General features: G+C 37.8%; 1 protein-coding gene across 3 annotated transcripts in view; it reads right to left on the reverse strand.

The window, feature by feature from the left end:
• LOC150108435 (uncharacterized) overlaps positions 1–20,315 on the reverse strand; it is a 292,118-nt gene that overhangs the window by 128,106 nt on the left and 143,697 nt on the right. For all 3 annotated transcript variants that reach the window (XM_090390777.1, XM_090390776.1, XM_090390778.1), the window contains exon 6: positions 10,747–10,801. In XM_090390777.1, coding sequence (XP_090246903.1) covers positions 10,747–10,801 — 55 coding nt within the window. The remainder of the gene's footprint in view (positions 1–10,746; positions 10,802–20,315) is intronic.

Genomic DNA, 20,315 nt, shown 5'->3' on the forward strand with positions numbered 1-20,315 from the left:
TCCCAGGTATGACCCCTGATCTCCCACTGTTTTCTGTAGAACCTCTCCAATATTGATCCTATAACAATCCCTTACTAACTTCTATCATATCTCCCATCTTCCTCCTATCCACTAGACTCTGTAAATTGCATCTTCTCAACATTTCCTCATATTCGACATTCCAGAGGTCAGAAACTATCTTAGTCAGTTGCCTCAAAAGGATGCAGAGATGTTGGACCCTTTCTAACATCTCTGCATCCTTTTGAAAACCAGGTGACCAAATCTGGGCACAGTAGTCCATGCATGGCCTAATCAAAGCCTTATACAATGGTACAAGAATCTCCCAACTTCTACAAGTCAGTGTCCTCTGCATCATTCCCAGAAGTCTTTGTGTTGTCCTCACAGTTTTGGCAATGTGTCCCCTGAATTTCATATCCTTATCCACTATCACCCCAAGATCTCTTATTTCCTGAACCTTTGACAATATATTCTCACCAAACATAAATTCTATATCCCATCTTTGTTTCCCAAATTTTAAAAAATTACTTTTGCAACTCTTGCATCCCCATTCCCATGCCCATTCACTCAATTTATTCAAGTCTTCTTGTAAGGCCACCAGTGGCGGCTTGTACATAAGCACTGCAACACTGCAGCACTCCTAAGGAAAAAAAGAAAAAATTAAATTTTGCTTGTGTTTATAAATAATAACAATATTTACAACATTATATAAATGCAATACAACATGTTAAAGTTACAGTTTATGTTTCAACATTGATTGAATAGTTAATAATTGGAATTGTTCGATTAATGCTTTAGATTACGACACCACAAATGCATTGTGCAATCTAAAACAGTGTCGGAATTATCACATTTGGCTAATTGCAGTGCTAGACCCACCGATATTCATTTGCACTTGTCACTGCACATAACAAGTGAATCCGACACAGCTCGTTGAGCAGTGTCGCTACAGATAAATTGTATGCTTGCATGCATTATTTCAGTGAGATACGAAACTTTTATTATTGGCATGTGTTCATGGTGAGGATGAAATATTTTTAGTAAATCTTATTTTATTCTGTTAAAATAAGATATAATTATATATATAATTATTATATATATAATAAATAATAATAAATAAATAATATATATAATTATTTATTTATTATAGATACAAGGCTGAATTATGACAAGTGTCACTTTTGAAAATATGAAAAGAATTATATTTTCTCAATATCGTTACACAAAACAAATGCACAGCAATCTAATGCAGAGTCGCTACAAATAAATTGTATGCTTGTGGCATTATTTCTGTGTACGAAACTTTTATTATTAGTGTGTGTTCGTGGTGAGGGTGAAATATTTTTAATAAAGCAATTTTTTTAATATGTAAATTTACTTATTAACAAATTGATTGCTGATTAGGAAAAAATGAATTATTTTCCTTATTTTCTATATGCGGCACCCCCCCCCCCCAATTAAAATTTTCACTGGCCACCACATCTTCTCTACTCTTCATAGTTCATCCCAACTTTGCATCATCTGCAAACAACTGAATATCTCCATCCAAATCTTCACCAATACCATTAACATACAAGTTAAACAGTAATGGCCCTAAAACAGATCCCTGAAACACACCACTAGTGACTTTTCTTTGGGAATATTGCTTCTGCATACACAACTTGCTAATACCTATCAGATAGCCAGTCTCTGATCCAATTCACTAATCTAATATCCAACCCCATCTGCTCTAGTTTGACTATCAAATTATCATGCGGTAATCTATCAAAAGCCTTTGCGAAATCTAAGTATATTACTGTGTATCCTTCTCCTCTGTCCAAGGAAGCCATCACCTTGTTGTAATAAGTAAGTAGTTTACTAAAACATGACTTTCCTTTAGCAAATCCATGCTATCCATCAAAGATAATACCATTGTTGTCAACCCAATTCTGGATCCTGGTTCTCACAAGCTTCTTCAACAACTTAACCACAAGACCTGATACACAGATAGGCCTATAATTGGATGCTTGAGTTCTATCACCTCCTGTATGAAGCAGCACATTCTTGCCCTCCTTCCACTCCTGTGGAATTGACCCAGTGCAAGACTCATATTAAAAAATATGTCAAAGCAGATGTCAACTCCCTGGCACATTCCTTCAGAATACGTGGTGTTATATTATCAATCCCACAGCCTTATTAACACCGTGTTTGCTCAATTCCCCATACACCTTTTGCTCACTCTTCTCCCCATTGTCAACTGCTCTCTATCTCTTCATGAAGACAAGAATGAAAGACCTTATGAACTGCTCGTTAAGTATCTCCACTATATTTTCCGCAACCATTGTCCTTATACCATTTTCTTCAATCAATGTCCTCCTTCCATAATCTTTTTTTTTTTCTGCTGACTACATATCGAAAGAATCCCTAGGATTCTTTTTGGTTTCATTAGCTAACTGCTGAGTACCCTTACCAACCAAGTTACTCGCCTCATCTGATCTTCGTAATCCTCATGGAATTGGTTATTATTTAATTGCATATTCATCATCACGAATTATGGGCTCACTGCCCGTTGATGTCTGATGCCTGCTTCACTATCTTCTTCCACCTTTCTTTGTCCAGTGCACAGTGTCGCAGTTTTTGTACACCCATTCCACACCAGTCTTTTATATCGTCTATCCATTCTCTGTATGGTCTACCTCTTCTGTTTAAACCATTCAAAATACCAAACATAAATGTCTTTATCTTCCAGTCCTCACTCATTCTACAGATGTGTCCAAATAATTGCAGCTTCCGTTTTATAATCTTCTGCATTAGATTCTGTTTTGGTTGTATCTTCTAATAGAGCTCTTCATTGGTGATTTTCTGTACCCATCCTATTCTTAGAATCTTCCTGTAACAAGTTCTTTCAAATGACAAAATTCTTTTTCTTGATTCCTTATTTATTACCTACGTTTCAGATCCGTACGGTACACAGCTGAAGATGCATGTTTCCAATACTCTTAATTTTGTTTGCAGACTGATCACTTTACTTTTCCAGATGTTATCCATGGCCTTCAGATTTGTTCTTCCCTTTGCAATCCTGATCTTTATTTCTTTTTTACAGTCCAAGTCATATGTCAGTTTACATCCCAAATATGTGAATTGTTCTACATTTTCTATATCAGTTCCATCCACTTGTATCTTTTGTTTCGTGTTCTTCTCACCAAATACCATTGTCTTTGTTTTTTCAAAGTTCATAACAAGTCCAAATCTCTTCCCTTCCTCATTTAACAGTTTCAGTGTTTTTTGTAGTTCTCTTTCGTCTTCTTCAATAATAACAATGTCATCTGCAAATCTCAGATTGTTAATTCTCATTCTGTGTACAGATATTCCTTTGGCATCTTCTTTCATTTTATCCATTGCTCTTTCTAAATGTGCGATGAAAATGCTTGGTGATATTGGGTCTCCCTGTCTAGTACCTCTGCTTGTTTTAAACCATTTCCCCAAATCATCACCTATTCTAACTGCTGCAACTGCATTCTGGTAAACATCTTTTAATATGGCTATTAGTTTTTTATCAATTCCATAGGATTCCAGAACTGCTAATGTCACTTTCTGGTCAATACTGTCAAATGCTTTCTGAAAGTCAACAAAGCAAGTATATATGTTTTTGTTTTTTCTCCTAGCTTTCTCTGCTATTAACCTCATTGTCAAAATCTGTTGAATTGTAGTTCTATCCTTCCTAAATCCTGCTTGCTCGTCTGCAAGGTATGCTTCCAATTGTGTTCTCAATCTTTCTGTCAATATGATCATCATCACTTTACCAAGGTGACTTATCAAAGCAATTGTTCTATAATTTTTACATTCTAGTTTATTTCCTTTCTTGTATAATGTTACTAATATTGATTTCACCCACTCCTCTGGCATTTTCCCTTCTTTCCATACTATATTGCATAGTTGGTGCATTTCTGTAACCATACTTTCACCACCATATTTAATCATTTCTCCAGTAATGTTATCGTTACCAGGACTCTTGTTGTGTTTTAGCCATCCTATTGCTTTTCTACCTCTCCTCGTAAAATGTCCATATCATGTTCATTACCTGGTAGTGATATCTGCTTCAATTCTTCAGTGAGTTTCCCAATTATATCTGAATCTAGTTTTACTTCATATAACTCACTACAGTATCTTGTCCACCACTGTACAATTTTTTCTTTATTCATCAATACTTTTCCCTTTTCATCTTTAATTGTGGTCTGTTTTGGTTGCCACTTTCTATTAATGGTTCTGATCATTTTGTATACCTCCCTTGTTTTATGCTCTCCATAGTACTGTTCTATATTGTGGCAATGGGCTTCTAACCATTTCATTTTATCCATTCTGACTGCTTTTTTCACCTCATTACACTTTCTTCTATATTGCTCTTCTATTTGTTCTGATGTATCCCTTCTTATCTTCAACATTCTTTTCTTCTGTACTAACTTCAGTGTTTCTTGTGTAATCCATTTCTTCTTGATCTTCTCTTCTTCTGGTACTGTTTCTTCAACTGCATCTTCTATCGCTTTCATTACTCTTTTCACTCTTAAATTTGAGTTTTTTTCTTTCTCCACACTTTTAAGTTTCTCTGCTAACCCTGTTCTGTACCTTCTTCCTATTTCTGCTTCACTTATTCGTGCTGTATCTCTTCTATTCTGATGTTCGGGTTTATATTTCTTTTTCAATTTCAACTTGATGTTTGCAATCACTAAACTATAGTCCGAGTCTATATCCGTTTCTTGAAAAGTTTGACATTGCTGTACTGATGTTATCCATCTTCTTTTAATCATAATCATATCAATCATGTTTTTGGTTTTCCCATCATTTGATCGCCACGTCCATTTTCTACACTCCTTTTGTTGGAATCTTGTGTTACAGATCATCATCTCGTGGTCCACAGCAAATTCTAACAATTTTTCACCTCGTTCATTTCTTTCTCCGAAACCATATTTTCCCATGACTTTTTCCCAACCATCATTATCTATTCCAACTTTGGCATTCCAATCTCCTTCAATAATTAGCACAGCTTTAGTATTGTTTCTATTGTTTCTGTCAGATTTTTATAGAATAAGTCAATATCCTCATCTGTGCTGTCAGATGTGGGTGCATATATCTGGACTATTGATATGTTGAATGGCTTTGCCTGAAATCTTGCTACTATGATTCGTTCATTTACTGGTTTGTAGCCTAACAGTGCCTCTCGAGCTCTTTTGCTGAGAAGGAAGCCAACTCCTGCTTCGTGCATGGTGTCATGTCCTGACCATATTACTTCGCATCCATTGATCTCTCCAGATGATGTTCATCTCATCTCTGCCAATCCTAGTATATCAGACAATTGCATATTGTCTCTCTACATTGTCTTGCTTGATAAAAATTAAAATAAATTAAAACTATTAAAATAAATCATGATGGTATGAAAGAGTTAATGAAAGATGAGCGAGTGGCGTTGTATGGCGACTCCATTATTAAAGGTGTGCTAGAGGATAAAATGCACAAGGTATGTTTTCCAGGTGGTAAAATGAGTAGAGTGATTGAGGCATTGAATATGAGGCGGGAGCGAGCAAAAGAGTTAATTGTAATAATTGGTACAAATGATTTGAGAGAGAACAAAGAGCATGTCAAATTGAATGTCAGGAGACTGCTTCGAAAGATAAAAGAGAATAGTGTGACAGGAAGGGTAGTCAGTGTGTTGCCTAGGTATGATTGTGATGAAATGAGGAGGAGAGCAAGGATTATGAATGATATTCTGGCTGAAATGTGTGAGGAGATGGGAGTACAGTTTGTTAATGTGTGAAATGAGTTTGAGGGACGAAGTGAGCTGTATGGGAGCGATGGACTGCATTTGAGTGGTTATGGTGCGAGTCGCTTGGAGAGACTGCTGCTGGAAAGTAGAGAAGTGAATAGAGAGAATGAATCAGATCGAGAGGGGAGTGATGTGGAAGAGCAGGAGAGTAAGACAGGAGAGATTGAAGAAGTGGAAATGAATGGGGAAGTGAGAGGTATGAGTATAGAAAATGAGAGAATGGGTGTGCAAGAGGAGCAGGGAAATGGGGAGGCTCAGGGTGGACAGGGGGTACACAGTGTGAAAAAGGCGGATGCTCCAAGAGGAGGTGAGAGCATGTGTAGGCAGGAAAGTAATGGGATGACCAGGGATCAAGAGGAAACAGATGGAATTGGAAAGGGTTCTAAAATGAAGAAGCAGAAAGGGAAATGGGCCCAGTCCAGCATGGAGAGATCACATCGAGCGAGTGGTATCAGTGGAACTAGCTGTAGATCCAGAAATGAGTTGTTGTTTGTATACCAATGCTAGAAATATATCCGCCTTGTTTCTTATATTTCTAGCATTGGTATACAAACAACAAATGAGTTGTTGTTTGTATACCAATGCTAGAAATATAAGAAACAAGGCGGATGAAATGGTTGCACTAATTGCGTCTGTGCACCCAGAGATTGTCGGAATAAGTGAGACATGTTTAGATGAGGACGACATCCTGACAGGAATAGAGATGGAAAGATATGATGTGCTTCGTAAGGATAGAAGGGGTAAAAAAGGGAGGGGGAGTGCTATTGATGATAGAGAAAGAGTTATGTCCATACAAGGTAGAGATGCAAGAGGGAAATAGGGCCAGTGGTTTTGAGGCAGTATGGTGTGAGATAGAGGTGAATAGAATCAAATACTTGATGGGATGTTGTTATAGACCTGGTAATGTGTATGGTGGTGATAGTGAAATGTATAGTAAAATAAGCCAAGCAAATAAGAAAAGGGTGATCATTATGGGTGATTTTAATTATGGCAATATAGACTGGAATGAAGAGATAGCAACCGGAAGTAAAGAAAATGAGTTTCTTGAGTTTTTGAGGGATAACTACCTCAGATAGTATGTAACAGAGGGTACACGAGGATTAAGGGTCTTGGATTTGGTCATCTCATCGGAGGATGTAATTATCAATGAGGTGTCAAATCATCCATCAATTGGTGAAAGTGATCATGAGGTGATTACCTGGGTGGTTGCCAGCAGTGCAAGGACCCTTGTGAAAAAAGGGTATATGTGGAACTACAAAGGGGTGATTATGAAGAGCTCAGGAGACAGCTTGTAGGTGTAGCATGGAATGAGGAGTTAGCTGGAAAAGCGATCAATGCAGCTTGGAGGATTTTCAAAAATTATTTAATAGATGCAATGTCTAAATGTGTACCATGGGTGAGAAAGTTAAATAAGGTAGGTGTGAGATGGATGAATAAAGAGATTAAGCATGCAATACAGAGAAAAAAGGGCATTGTGGAGGCAGCATAAGAGAAGTGGAAGTAACCAATTTCATGAGGTCTACAAAGACCAGGCAAGGAGGGTGACTTGGTTGGTGAGAGTAGCTAAAGAGAGGTATGAGCAGCAGTTAGCTAATGAAGCCAAAAAGAATCCTAGGGAGTTCTTTCGATATGTGGCTAGCAAAAGAAAGAATGATTATGGAAGGATGACATTCATTAGAGGAAATGGTATAAAGACAGCTGCTGCAGAATGTGTGGTGGAGATGCTTAATGAGCACTTCATAAAGATCTTTCAATCTTGTGAATGTGACTTCATGGAGAGATTGAGAGCAGTTGATGATGGGGAGGAGAGACTGACTGTAAGTAAGCAACAGGTGTTTGGGGAGTTGAGTAAACTAGATGTAAATAAGGCTGTGGGACTTGATAATATATACCGCGTATTCTGAAGGAATGTGCCAGGGAGTTGACACCTGCCTTGACATATTTTTTTAATACGAGTCTTGCACTTGGTCAAGTTCCTAAGAGTGGAAGGAGGGCAAGAGTGTGCCACTTCATAAAGGAGGTGATCTAACTCAAGCATCAAACTATAGGCCTATCTCTGTGTCAGGTGTTGTGGTTAAGTTGTTGGAGAAGCTTGTGAGAACTAGGATCCAGAGTTGGGTTGACAACAATGGTATAATCTTTGATGGATAGCATGGATTTGCTAAAGGGAGGTCATGTTTTAGTAATCAACTTACTTATTACAATAAAGTGACTGCTTCCTTGGATAGATGAGAAGAATACACAATAATATACTTGGATTTCGCAAAGGCTTTTGATAGAGTACCTCATGATAAGTTGACAGTCAAACTAGAGCAGATGGGGTTGGATATTAGATTAGTGCATTGGATTGGAGACTGGCTATGTGATAAGTATCAACAGGTTGTGTATGGGGGTGCAATATCCAGGAAAAGGAAAGTCACTAGTGGAGTGCCTCAAGGGTCTGTTTTAGGGCCATTACTATTTAACTTGTATATTAATGATATTGGTGAAGATTTGGATGGAGATATTCGGTTGTTTGCAGATGATGCATAGTTGGAACGAACCATAAAGAGTAGTGAAGATGTTGTGGCCTTGCAAGAAGACTTGAATAAATTGAGTGATTGGGCAAGAAAATGGGGATGTGAGTTCAATGTTGCAAAATGTAAGGTTTTAAAATTTGGAAAACAAAGATGGGATGCAGAATTTATGCTTGGTGAGAATATATTGTTGCTTCTGGGAATGATGCGGAGGACACTGACGTGTAGAAGTAGGGAGATTCATGTTTTGTTGTATAAGGTTTTGATTAGGCCACACATGGACTCTATTGTGCCCAGATTTGGTCACCGGGTTTTAAAAAGAATGAAAAGATGTTGGAAAGGGTCCAAAGGCGACTGACTAAGGTAGTTTCTGACCTCTGGAATATTGTGTATGAGGAAAGATTGAGAAGATGTAATCTGCAGAGTCTGGTGGAGCGAAGGAAGAGGGGAGATATGATAGAGACCTACAAGTTGGTAAGGGGTTGTTATAAGATCAATGGTGGAGAAGTTCTACAGAGAATAGTGGGAGATCAGGGGAGAACCAGAGGTCATCCCTGGAAACTGTATAAAGAGGGTGTGAGTAGGGGAGTGAGAGGCAGGTTTTTTTCAGTCGCAGAGTTGTGAATGATTGGAATGCCTTGCCTGAGAGTATGGTGTCTGCAAGGAGTTTGAGTGTGTTTAAGACATGGTATGATGAGATGTGTGTGTGATAATAGGACCTCCCGGATGAGTCTTTTACTCCATGAGGTCTTGGGGTAATAATAATAACAATACAAAGAGAAGTACATATCAATATTTGAGGGGAAAAAAGGCCATCAAGAGCTTGAAATGTTGAACCACTGGAGTAAATGATATTTGACCAGAAATGTTCAAGTATGGAGATATAAATTTTTTGCAGTGGCTATACTACGTAATTCAGAGAGCCTGGTCAGAAGGTCAAATTCCAGACTGAAGATCAAATTGGAGTAGAGATATAACAGTTTCCATCTACAAAAAAGTAATAAAGGTGAAGGTGAGAATTACAGAGGAATTTCTCTACCTAGTGTTCCAAATAAGATTTATGCAAGCATACTTGAAAAGAGGTTAAGAAAGATTGTAGAAGAGAAACTCAGAAAAGAACAAGATGAGTTCAGGCCAAACAGAGATTGTCAAGATTGGATTTTCACTTTACAGTTCAGAAATCATGGGAATTCAACAAGTATCTGTACTTACATTTTGTAGATTTGGAAAAGGCTTATGACAAAGTGCCCAGAGAAAAGCTTTTCAAAACACTACAGTTACATGGGATGAATGGAACATTATACAGAGCAATATAGTCTATATTTAAGTTATCAGTCAGAAGCTGGAATTGAAGGAAATGCAGGAAGATGGTTTGAGGTAAAATCAGGGGTAAAACAAAGATTTACATAATCTCTGCTCTTATTCATTATCTATATGGATCATATTATGAAAGAAAGTGGCATTAGGCCTGATATTAGAATTGGAGATGTCAAACTTAGCTCTTTGCTTTATGCAGATGATGTTATACTTCTAAACACATCTAGTGCAAGTTTCCAGGATTGTCTAATTAAATTGAATAGTAGCTGTAACAAATTTAGCATGAAAATCAAATATAAAAAGACCAAAACTATGAAAATAGGCAGGAGCATAGAAAACAGCTACATTCTGAATGGCGATCCTATAGAACAAGTAAACTATTTCAGCTATTTAGGCACAGTTTTTAGCAAAGATGGCAAGTTAAATCTGGAAATGAACAACTAATCAAAGCTGGTATGGTGGCTAGCCAGGTGATTAAATTTATATGGAATAAGAGAGGAATTAACCAAAACGCTAAAATAGCAGTATACAAGACAGCATTCAAAAAAGTTTTAAGTTATGGATCTAAGAGTTGAGTTAGAAATAAAGCATGCCATCAGAGACTAGAGACCACAGATATGAGGGTTCTGATAAAAATTAGATTAAATAACAGACAGCATAAAATTAGACTGATGGCATAAATGGCTGAATCATATTAAAAATGAAGATATTAGAAAGGAACTTGACATTGCTAGCATGTGTAAGCAGAGCTAATCTAAGGTGGACGGCCACTTAAATAGAATGGGTGAGGAAAGGTTAGCAAAACAGATGTCTGCTGCCAAGATCGCAGGACCAGAGGAAAACCAAGGTCTAGGTGGATTGATTTAATCCAAAGTGCCTTAGAAGCATGAAATGTTAGATATGACAATATTGGAGTGCTGACAAGTAATAGACGAATTTGGAGAAAAATTGTAGATAAGAGAGATTAATAATAATGTAAACTTAATCATATAGTGTTATCACAGTAGCCTGAACATCCCTTTGGGGTAGATATCAGGAAATTGATTACGATTTTTATAGCTAATTATATATTACTCAAAAGTTCTTAAAGACTTATTTCAAAAAAAAAAAAAATCTTACTTTTGCTGATTTACTGTAGTTTTTATAATTGGGTTTCTGCCATCACACTCAGATTCTGTAAAACAGTTTGATTTTAAAATTATAATTTCAATTTTGTAATTTAATGGAAATGATGAGACAAATAGTAAAGAAAATAAATTTATTTCTGATATTTCATTACAATCACTATAATATTATCTACAATAACACAACCTTACCCTTGATAATTTGATCATTACTCTTGATAATATAATATTAAAAGCAAAAGGTAGATAACTATGAGTAAGCTTTCTCATGATCTTTTTAAGAAAAATATACAACTGACTGGAGCATCTGACCTAATGTCCAATCCTCACATTCTTATGTTAGTAGCTATTGATGTGGACAATGAACAAATATCCTGGAAGTTCAGAGTTTAGATTATAAATGGCCTGTTGTTGGACTAGCTGATGAAACTGTATTCTGTTTTGACTTAAACCAAAAGATGAAGGTACAATAGATAAAGAGTCATGCTGACTGGGCAAGTTAAACAACTCCATCCTCGACTAAAATTTCCATTAAGGAACCAGAGAAAACAGTGAAAAGTCAACAAAAGTCGCTTAATGGAACAGACATCAACCCAACATAAATAGAATTCTGGATAGATGCCATCAATATAAGGAGCATCAACAGGAGAGAAGTGGAACTGACAGAAAAATTAGAGAAATACCAAGTCAGCATAATTAGAGTCACCAAAGGAAAGAATACAAAAATGAATGAGATTCTTCTAAAACAACTACAAATGCCCACTTTCAAGTAATAATGATCAGGGAAAGGTAGGAGTAGCTATAGTATTCAACACCAAACATGATGATAATCTTCTTGAATGTAAGGCGATTTCAAATAGAATGATGCGGTAACCATCAAATTGGGAAATTGGACAATGAGACTTATTTATGCCTAAGGTTCCACAGAAGGTTCTAATAAAAATAAAAAATAAAAAAGTGCAGCAATTTTTTGAGTCATTAGATAAGGCAACTGACATAAAGAAAAGAAAAATTTTGTGCTTCTTGGAGATTATTATTATTACTAACCTAAACAGCATGACAAAAGATAACCTCATAAAAGTGAACAGGATTAAACAAAACAGTAGCAAAGGATATGAATGGAACTCACAACCAGTGGCGGCTCGTACATAGGCACTGCGACACTGCAGCACCCCCAAGGAAAAAATGAAAAAATTAAATTTTGTTTGTGTTTATAAATAATAACAATGCTTACAACATTATATAAATGCAATACAACATGTTAAAGGTTACAGCTTATGTTTTGACATTGATTGAATAGTTAATAATTGGAATTGTTCGATTAATGCTTTAGATTACAAAACAAATGCACTGCGATCTAATGCAGTGTCGGAATTATCACGTTCGGCCAGCTGCAGCTAGACTTGCCGATATTTGTTTGCGCTTGTATGTTATAAGTGATTCTGACACTGCTTGTTTAGGCAGTGTCACTTACAGATAAATCGTATGCTTGACCGCATTATTTCTGTGAGATACAAAACTTTTATTATTGGTGCGTGTTCGTGGTGAGGGTGAACTATTTTTTTGTAAATCTTATTTTATTCTGTTAAAATAACATATAATTATTTATTTATTATAGATATAAGGCTGAATTATGATGAGTATCACTGTTAAAAATATGAAAAGAATTATATTTTTTCCATTATTTCTGTGCTTGGGCCATTGTTGTTTAATTTGTATATAAATGTAACTGGTAATTAGTTTACGGAATTAACAACGCATATAAAGTATATTAATTAAAGGTAACTTTAATGAATAACTTCTATATTTCGGCAATGTCACATTGCCATCTTCAGGAACATAAAGATATGGTATGTGCACTCAGGAACTAACACAAAGCAAATGAGGAAGAAAGCAAGAAACTAATATTGTTCCTAAAGTCCTAATGGTGCCCTCTTGCGGGCTAATTTGGTAGTCTTGGCAGTTGGGCTGAAGTTCTCATAATGAAAGTCTCCCAAATTTGGGGCAGTTTCATGCACCCAAATTTGTTGAGGTTAGGAACGTTTTTTAGAGCTGCTGAAGATTCTTTGAATAATCTTTCCTATTTAAACTTGCTGCGATGAATTATTTTTGTTTTCTTCCAACGAATTTTATGGTGGGTATCTAAGGCATGGCCTGCCAGCCCAGAGCAGCTGTACTGGTGAAATCGGATGTAGTCTTGGTTTTCTGAAATCCTGATATTTGTTGTTCTGCCTGTTTGGCCAAAGTAGGACAATTTGCAGCTGCAAGGGACCTGGTATACACCAGGTAGGTCTAGGGGAAGTGGTTGGTCTTTGGTAGAGCAGATAAGGGATGCCAACTTTTTATATGGTCTGTAACAGGAAGTAAGGTCATATTTTTTGAGGATATTGGTTATTTTCTCAGAGGTGCCCTGGATGTAGGGGATGGTGATAGACTTGGTGTAATCTTTATTGTGGAGGGGGGGAGGGGGGTTGTGGTTTACAGGTTTTAGTATTTTTTGGATTTTTTTGGGGTTATAGCCATTGGCTAAGAAAGTGTTGAGGATGTGGTTTAGTTCATTAGCCAGGGCCTTGTCATCTGAGCAGATTAATTTTGCCCTGTTATATAGTGTTTTTATCACCCCATATTGTTGTGAGGGGGAGTGGTGGGATTGCTGGTGAATGTATCTGCCAGTGTGGGTGGGTTTCTTTGACTTCAAGGGTTTCTTTGAGGCACTCAAAGAAACCCTTGAACTCATCCAAGCCAAGTTTCCTCCCGATATCTCAGCCCTATTTCAGTTCACAATGAACTCAGGCTATTTCGTTTGGCAAGGAAAGTTCTACAAACAGATAGAGGGGACAGCCATGGGTTCACCACTTTCCCCACCCTTGGCCAATTTCTTTATGGAGACATTTGAAGAGAAAGCCTTAAACTCCGCCCCACAAAAACCCACCATTTGGCTTCGTTATGTGGATGATGTGTTTGCTATTTGGCCACATGGCTCAGACACACTCCACTCCTTCCTAACACACTTAAACAACCAACACCCCCAGAGTCCAGTTCACCTTAGAAAAAGAGGAAAACAACACCCTCCCCTTCCTAGACACTTTAATCACCCGCCAGCTTGATGGATCTTTGGTTTTCTCTGTTTACAGAAAACCCACCCACACTGGCAGATACATTCACCAGCAATCCCACCACCCCCCCTCACAACAATATGGGGTGATAAAAACACTATATAACAGGGCAAAATTAATCTGCTCAGGTGACAAGGCCCTGACTAATGAACTAAACCACATCCTCAACACTTTCTTAGCCAATGGCTATAACCCCAAAAAAAAAAAAATCCAAAAAATACTAAAACCTGTAAACCACAATCCCCCTCCCCCCCCCCCCCCTCCACAATAAAGATTACACCAAGTCTATCACCATCCCCAACATCCAGGGCACCTCTGAGAAAATAACCAATATCCTCAAAAAATATGACCTTACTTCCTGTTACAGACCATATAAAAAGTTGGCATCCCTTATCTGCTCTACCAAAGACCAACTACTTCCTCTAGACCTACCTGGTGTATACCAGGTCCCTTGCAGCTGCAAATTGTCCTACTTTGGCCAAACAGGCAGAACAACAAATATCAGGATTTCAGAAAACCAAGACTACATCCGGTTTCACCAGTACAGCCGCTCTGGGCTGGCAGACCATGCCTTAGATACCCACCATAAAATTCGTTGGAAGAAAACAAAAATAATTCATCGCAGCAAGTTTAAATACGAAAGATTATTCAAAGAATCTTCAGCAGCTCTAAAAAACGTTCCTAACCTCAACAAATTTGGGTGCATGAAACTGCCCCAAATTTGGGAGACTTTCATTATGAGAACTTCAGCCCAACTGCCAAGACTACCAAATTAGCCCGCAAGAGGGCACCATTAGGACTTTAGGAACAATATTAGTTTCTTGCTTTCTTCCTCATTTGCTTTGTGTTAGTTCCTGAGTGCACATACCATATCTTTATGTTCCTGAAGATGGCAATGTGACATTGCCGAAATATAGAAGTTATTCATTAAAGTTACCTTTAATTAATATACTTTATATGCGTTGTTAATTCCGTAAACTAATTACCAGTTATGTCTAACCAACGTATAAGTCTTACTACTAGAATGTATATAAATGATATAGGAAATGGCTTAAAGGGAGATATTCAGTTGTTTGCTGATGATGCAAAGTTGGGTAGCGGAATAAAAAATCAAGCTGATGTTGAAAGTTTGCAGGATGATTTAAATAAGCTGGTAAAATGGGCAAAAGATAATGGATGTCAGTTCAATATGGAAAAGTGTCAAGTTATGCATTTTGGGATTAAAAGATTACCAGCTGTGTACTACATTGATGGAAAGGTACTCCAAGAGATTGATGAGGCTAGGGACTTAGGGGTGTTTGTAGATAGGGAGATGAAGTTCAGAGGACACATTGCTAAGGTGTCCAAGATTGCACATAGGATTACTTGGTTGTTGAGGAACACACTGACATCCAGAGATAAAGAGGTTATTATTCCCCTTTATAAAGCGTTGATACTTCCACATTTGGATTACTGTGCTCAGGTCTGGTCACCTGGATTCCTTGGAGATGAGGAGGCTGTGGAGAGGGTTCAGAGAAGAGTGACCAAGTTGGTGAGTGATGTAAAAAATGCTTCCTACATTGATAGATTGAGAGCTTGTGGATTACAGAGATTGGTTGATAGGCAAAGAAGAGGGGATGTGATAGAAACATTTAAATTACTGAAAGGTTTTTATAGGATTGATGCAGGGGAAATGTTTCAGCTGTGTGATAGTGATGGTAGAACAAGAGGTCATTACTGGAAATTAAAGAAGAGTGTGGTTAACAAAGGTGTCAGAACAAGGTTTTTTGCCTGGAGGGTGGTGAATGAGTGGAATTCATTGCCTGACTTAGTTATGAGCTCTTTGTCTGTAAATGAATTCAAGAAGAGATATGACAGATATTGTTTTGCTAGTTTGGGTCTCCCGCGATGAGTCTACTGACTCCATGGAGATACCCGTAATAATAATAATAATCGTTACACGAAACAAATGCACTGCGATCTAATGCAGTGTCAGAATTATCGCGTTAGGCCAATTGCAGCTAAACTCGCCGATATTTGTTTGCACTTGTCATTGCACGCTACAAGTGATTCCAACACTGCTCGTTTGGGCAGTGTCGTTTATAGATAAATTGTATGTATGTGCGACTTATTACTGTGAGATATGAAACTTTTATTATTGGTGTTTGTTCATGGTGAGGGTGAAATATTTTTAATAAAGCAATTTTTTAATATGTAAATTTATTTATTAATAAATTAGTTACTGATTAGGAAAAAAAGAATTTTTTTTTATTTTGTATATGCAGCACCCCCAATTAAAATTTTCACCGGCCGCCACTACTAACAACCATACTCAATCTATCTCTCCAAGAACTTAATACCATATTATCAGAAACTATTCTACCATACAAGGAAAGTACAAACAGAAAAAAAACTATCAGTTTATGTAGGTAAGAGACAGTAAAATATTCCTTAAAAAGACACAAGATGCAAAGCTAATCCAAATAAAATCCTTAGAAGATCTGAACAGGCTGCCACATTAAAAGGAACATCTATCCACTACTTGGTAGAGAGTGTAGCATGATTCATCGCTCCATAACACAGTTTTTTAAGCTTCCATGTCCCACTGTACGTGCTCTTTACACCACTGAAGATAACACCAATGTTGGTTCAGGTAATATGGGGCTTGTATTGCAGTTCTACTATGGAAACCTATTTGTGAGCCTCAGTTCTCAATGTTTTTGTGCAGATTCCTGTTCCAGTCAATGCGTGGAACTACACATTCAACAGCTGACCAATGGTTTTTGCATATTATCTTTCATAGCACCCCCTACAGTCACATTCAGTGAGTGTGGTGGATCATCCACTCTGGGTAGCTCTTGCAGATGACTTCCTATGTTTCCATTTCAATATTGTATTAGTGATTTTTGATCTGGGATGGCCCTTTGTCAATCAGATAGGCCTGCAATATGGAACCTATCACAACACCTCTTTCAAACTCCGTTAGTTCCCTTCTCACAGCAGTTTCACCGACACAATTGCACTGGCTGGGAGCTTCATATTCCTCTAATTTATACCAGCTGCAAACATGTGACTCATTGTGTGGCAAAATATCCCTTGCCCATGGGCCATCCATTGACTTTGTTCCCAGCATCGATTTTCCGGATGTATCCTGCTGTTCCAAGGATAGGAATCCACGTCCCACCAGACGGTAAAAGTTTTGTAATAGCAGTGACAGCATACTCTACAGTACCCACCGCTAAATTCCTTGGCGATCTCCGCATGTGAAGAATCATAATTTATCAGATGATTCGTGAAAATCTAAATTGGCTACCAAGCAATTTTATAATTTTAATCAAGCGTTCTAAAACACTCGTCCAATGTTTCTTTTCCATTTCATACATGCTTTGAGTCTGGCAATCAATAGTAGTTTTGTTTTTTAAATTTCTATCAAGTTCCTTCCATTTTAAGAAAATTTTCATGTGAGTTAAACTAGTCTCATGTCTATGCAAAGTTGTACTTACATTTCTCCAATCGTTATAACTTTCTACAAAACCACTTGATTCAGTAGGTGCAAAAAGTTTGCAACAAAAGCAAAAAACAGAATTTAAAGTTTCGGAATAAATGAGCCATGTTCTTGGCATGAGCTCCCCATTTTCCATTTTTCTATTATAATACATGTCGCCAAATTTACGACCATATGTATCTCTGGGATATATTATATTTTTCTTTAGAACAGGCCCCATTTCAATTAAAACAACTCGTAACTTTTTAATCAATATTTCACCATTCACTTGGATCTTCTAAATTTACAGAGACTAGCAATGTGTTAATTTCGTGGTCAACTATAACTAAATCTTCTCCTAACTGTTTTTTACTTAAATCATGTGTCTTGGATGGGGACCAGAAGATGTTTAGACAGCTAAGTTTGGCAAGTGCAAGAAGAATGATTGTTATGGGAGATTTTAACTACAGTAGTATAAATTGGAGAGAGGAAGATGCATGTAGCAATAAGGGAATGGAATTTCTAGAATTCTTGAGGGACAAATGTCTTAAACAACATGTAACAGAGGGAACAAGAGATTCAAGAGTTTTGGATTTGGTTATAGCATCAGAAGAGTTGATAATAACTGAGATGACATCTCTCCCACCAGTTGGAGAGAGTGACCATATGGTTTTAACTTGGAAAATGAATAGACATGCAGGAGTATCAAAGAGACGGGAACTTATGTGGAATTATAATGCAGGTGATTATAATAGTCTTAGACGTCAACTTCAGGAAGTTTCATGGAAGGAGGAATCGGAAGGCCGGGATATCGTTAGTGCGTGGGAAATTGTGAAAGAATATTTGTTATCAGCAATGGTAAGTTGTATACCACAAGTGAAGAAGAGGACACAATTTGGAGTAAAGTGAATGACAAACAATAGTAAACAGGAAAATTGCATGTGAAAAAGAGGCTATGGAAGAGATATAAGGAGACAGGTGAAGAGAGGATGCGTGAAGGATATAAGACACAGGCTAGAAGAGTAACTAGTGTGGAAAGGAAAGCGAAACTAGAATATGAGAGGAGATTGGCCCTAAGATCCAAAGAAAATCCTAGGGAATTTTTTAGCTATGTGGCCTGTAGGAGGAGAAATGACTGTGGAAGAATGATATTGTGGGATAAAAATGGGAATAGAGTGACTGATGCAGAGGACATAGTGGAATTGTTCAATGACCACTTTATTGGAGTATTTCACCCTGGAGGAGTCAGTTTTAATGCTAGAGGGATATGGCAGGTTCCAGGTTTAGAGGTACAGGAGGAGAGTGTGTTTCAGACACTGAGTACTCTGGATGTCAGTAAAGCTGTGGGACTGGATGGTATTTCACCATGAGTTTTGAGAGAATGTGCTAGGGAACTGACAGTGCCTTTAACCTGGCTTTTCAATGAAAGTCTGGCTTCGGCAAAGGTGCCCAGGGAATGGAAGGAAGATAAGATAGTGCCATTGCATAAGGGTGGTAACAGACTGGAAGTGTCTAATTATAGACCAGTCTGTGTGTCATCAGTAGTTGTTAAGATCTTGGAGAAAGTAGTGAGGGACCGTATACAGCACTGGGCAGATGAGGGTAATGTTATCTGTGAGAGTCACCATGGATTTGTGAAAGAGCGCTCTTGTTTTAGCAATATCCTAGCCTTTTATAATAAAGTTACAAGAACATTAGATGAGAGAAAGGCATATACTGCAATTTTCTTAGACTTAGCAAAAGCATTTGACAGGGTGCCACATGATAAGCTGATATTTAAGTTGCAACACATGGGTCTGGATGTCAGATTGGTCGACTGGATTCAGTATTGGCTGTCTGATAGGTATCAGAGAGTTGTGTATGGTGGAGCAGTTGCAAGGAGACAGAAGTTTACAAGTGGGGTCCCACAGGGCTCAGCACTAGGACCTATATTATTTAATCTTTATATCAATGACATTGCAAGTGGATTGCAAGGGGATATTCAGTTGTTTGCAGATGATGCAAAGCTGGGAAGGATTATTAGTAATAGTGCAGATGTGGTAGCCCTGCAAGAGGATTTGAATAAGCTAGATAGATGGGCAAATGAATGGGGGTGTCAGTTTAATGCAGCAAAATGTAAGGTCTTGAGGTTTCGGAAACATCGATGGGATGCTGCATACTCTATGGGAGGAGTTATACTGGAGGAAGTAGGGGAGACGAGATCTGGGGTTGATGATTGATAGAAACCTGAAGTTTAGGGGACATATTGCAAAGGTGGTGAAGGTAACACAGAGGATTGCTGCAATTATGAGAAGGACACTGACCTGCAGAGATAAGAGGGTTAGCATTCCATTGTATAAGTCTCTGATCAGATCACACTTGGATTATTGTTCTCAGATTTGGTCCCCAGGATTTGAAAGGAATAAATTAACTGTGGAAAAGATACAATGACGAATGACAAAGATGGTCTCAGGACTATACAAGGATAGTTATGAGAATCGGCTGAGGGAATGTGGACTGCAGAGTTTGGCGGATAGAAGAAGAAGAAGGAGAGGTGATATGATTGAGACTTTTAAACTGTTGAGAGGTGGTTACAGGGTTGACACTGGGGAGTTCTTTCACTTGGTTGAACAGCGGGAAGGAGTGATGACAAGAGGCCGTCCCTGGAAGTTACAAAAATAAACTGTGAGCAAGAGGGTGAGGAGTGGTTTCTTTGCATGGAGGATGGTTGAGCCGTGGAATGCATTGCCTGATAGAGTGGTGAGGGCGAGAACGGTCAATGAGTTTAAGGAGTGGTATGATAGACTTTGTGTTTCTTAGGGGGAACCTCCCCTCGATGAGTCTTGACAGACTTTATGTTCTTAGGAAGGACCTCCCACGATGAGTCTTGACAGACTTTATGTTCTTAGGAAGGACCTCCCACGATGAGTCTTTTGACTCCATGGAGGCCTGAATAATAATAAAAATAATAATAATAATAACTTCCAGGGATGGCCTCTTGTCATC

Source organism: Typopeltis vanoorti, chromosome 3 (genome assembly GCF_054136105.1).
Source record: "Typopeltis vanoorti isolate ZY-2024b chromosome 3, IOZ_Tvanoo_1.0, whole genome shotgun sequence".
Taxonomy (NCBI): Eukaryota; Metazoa; Arthropoda; class Arachnida; order Uropygi; family Thelyphonidae; genus Typopeltis; species Typopeltis vanoorti.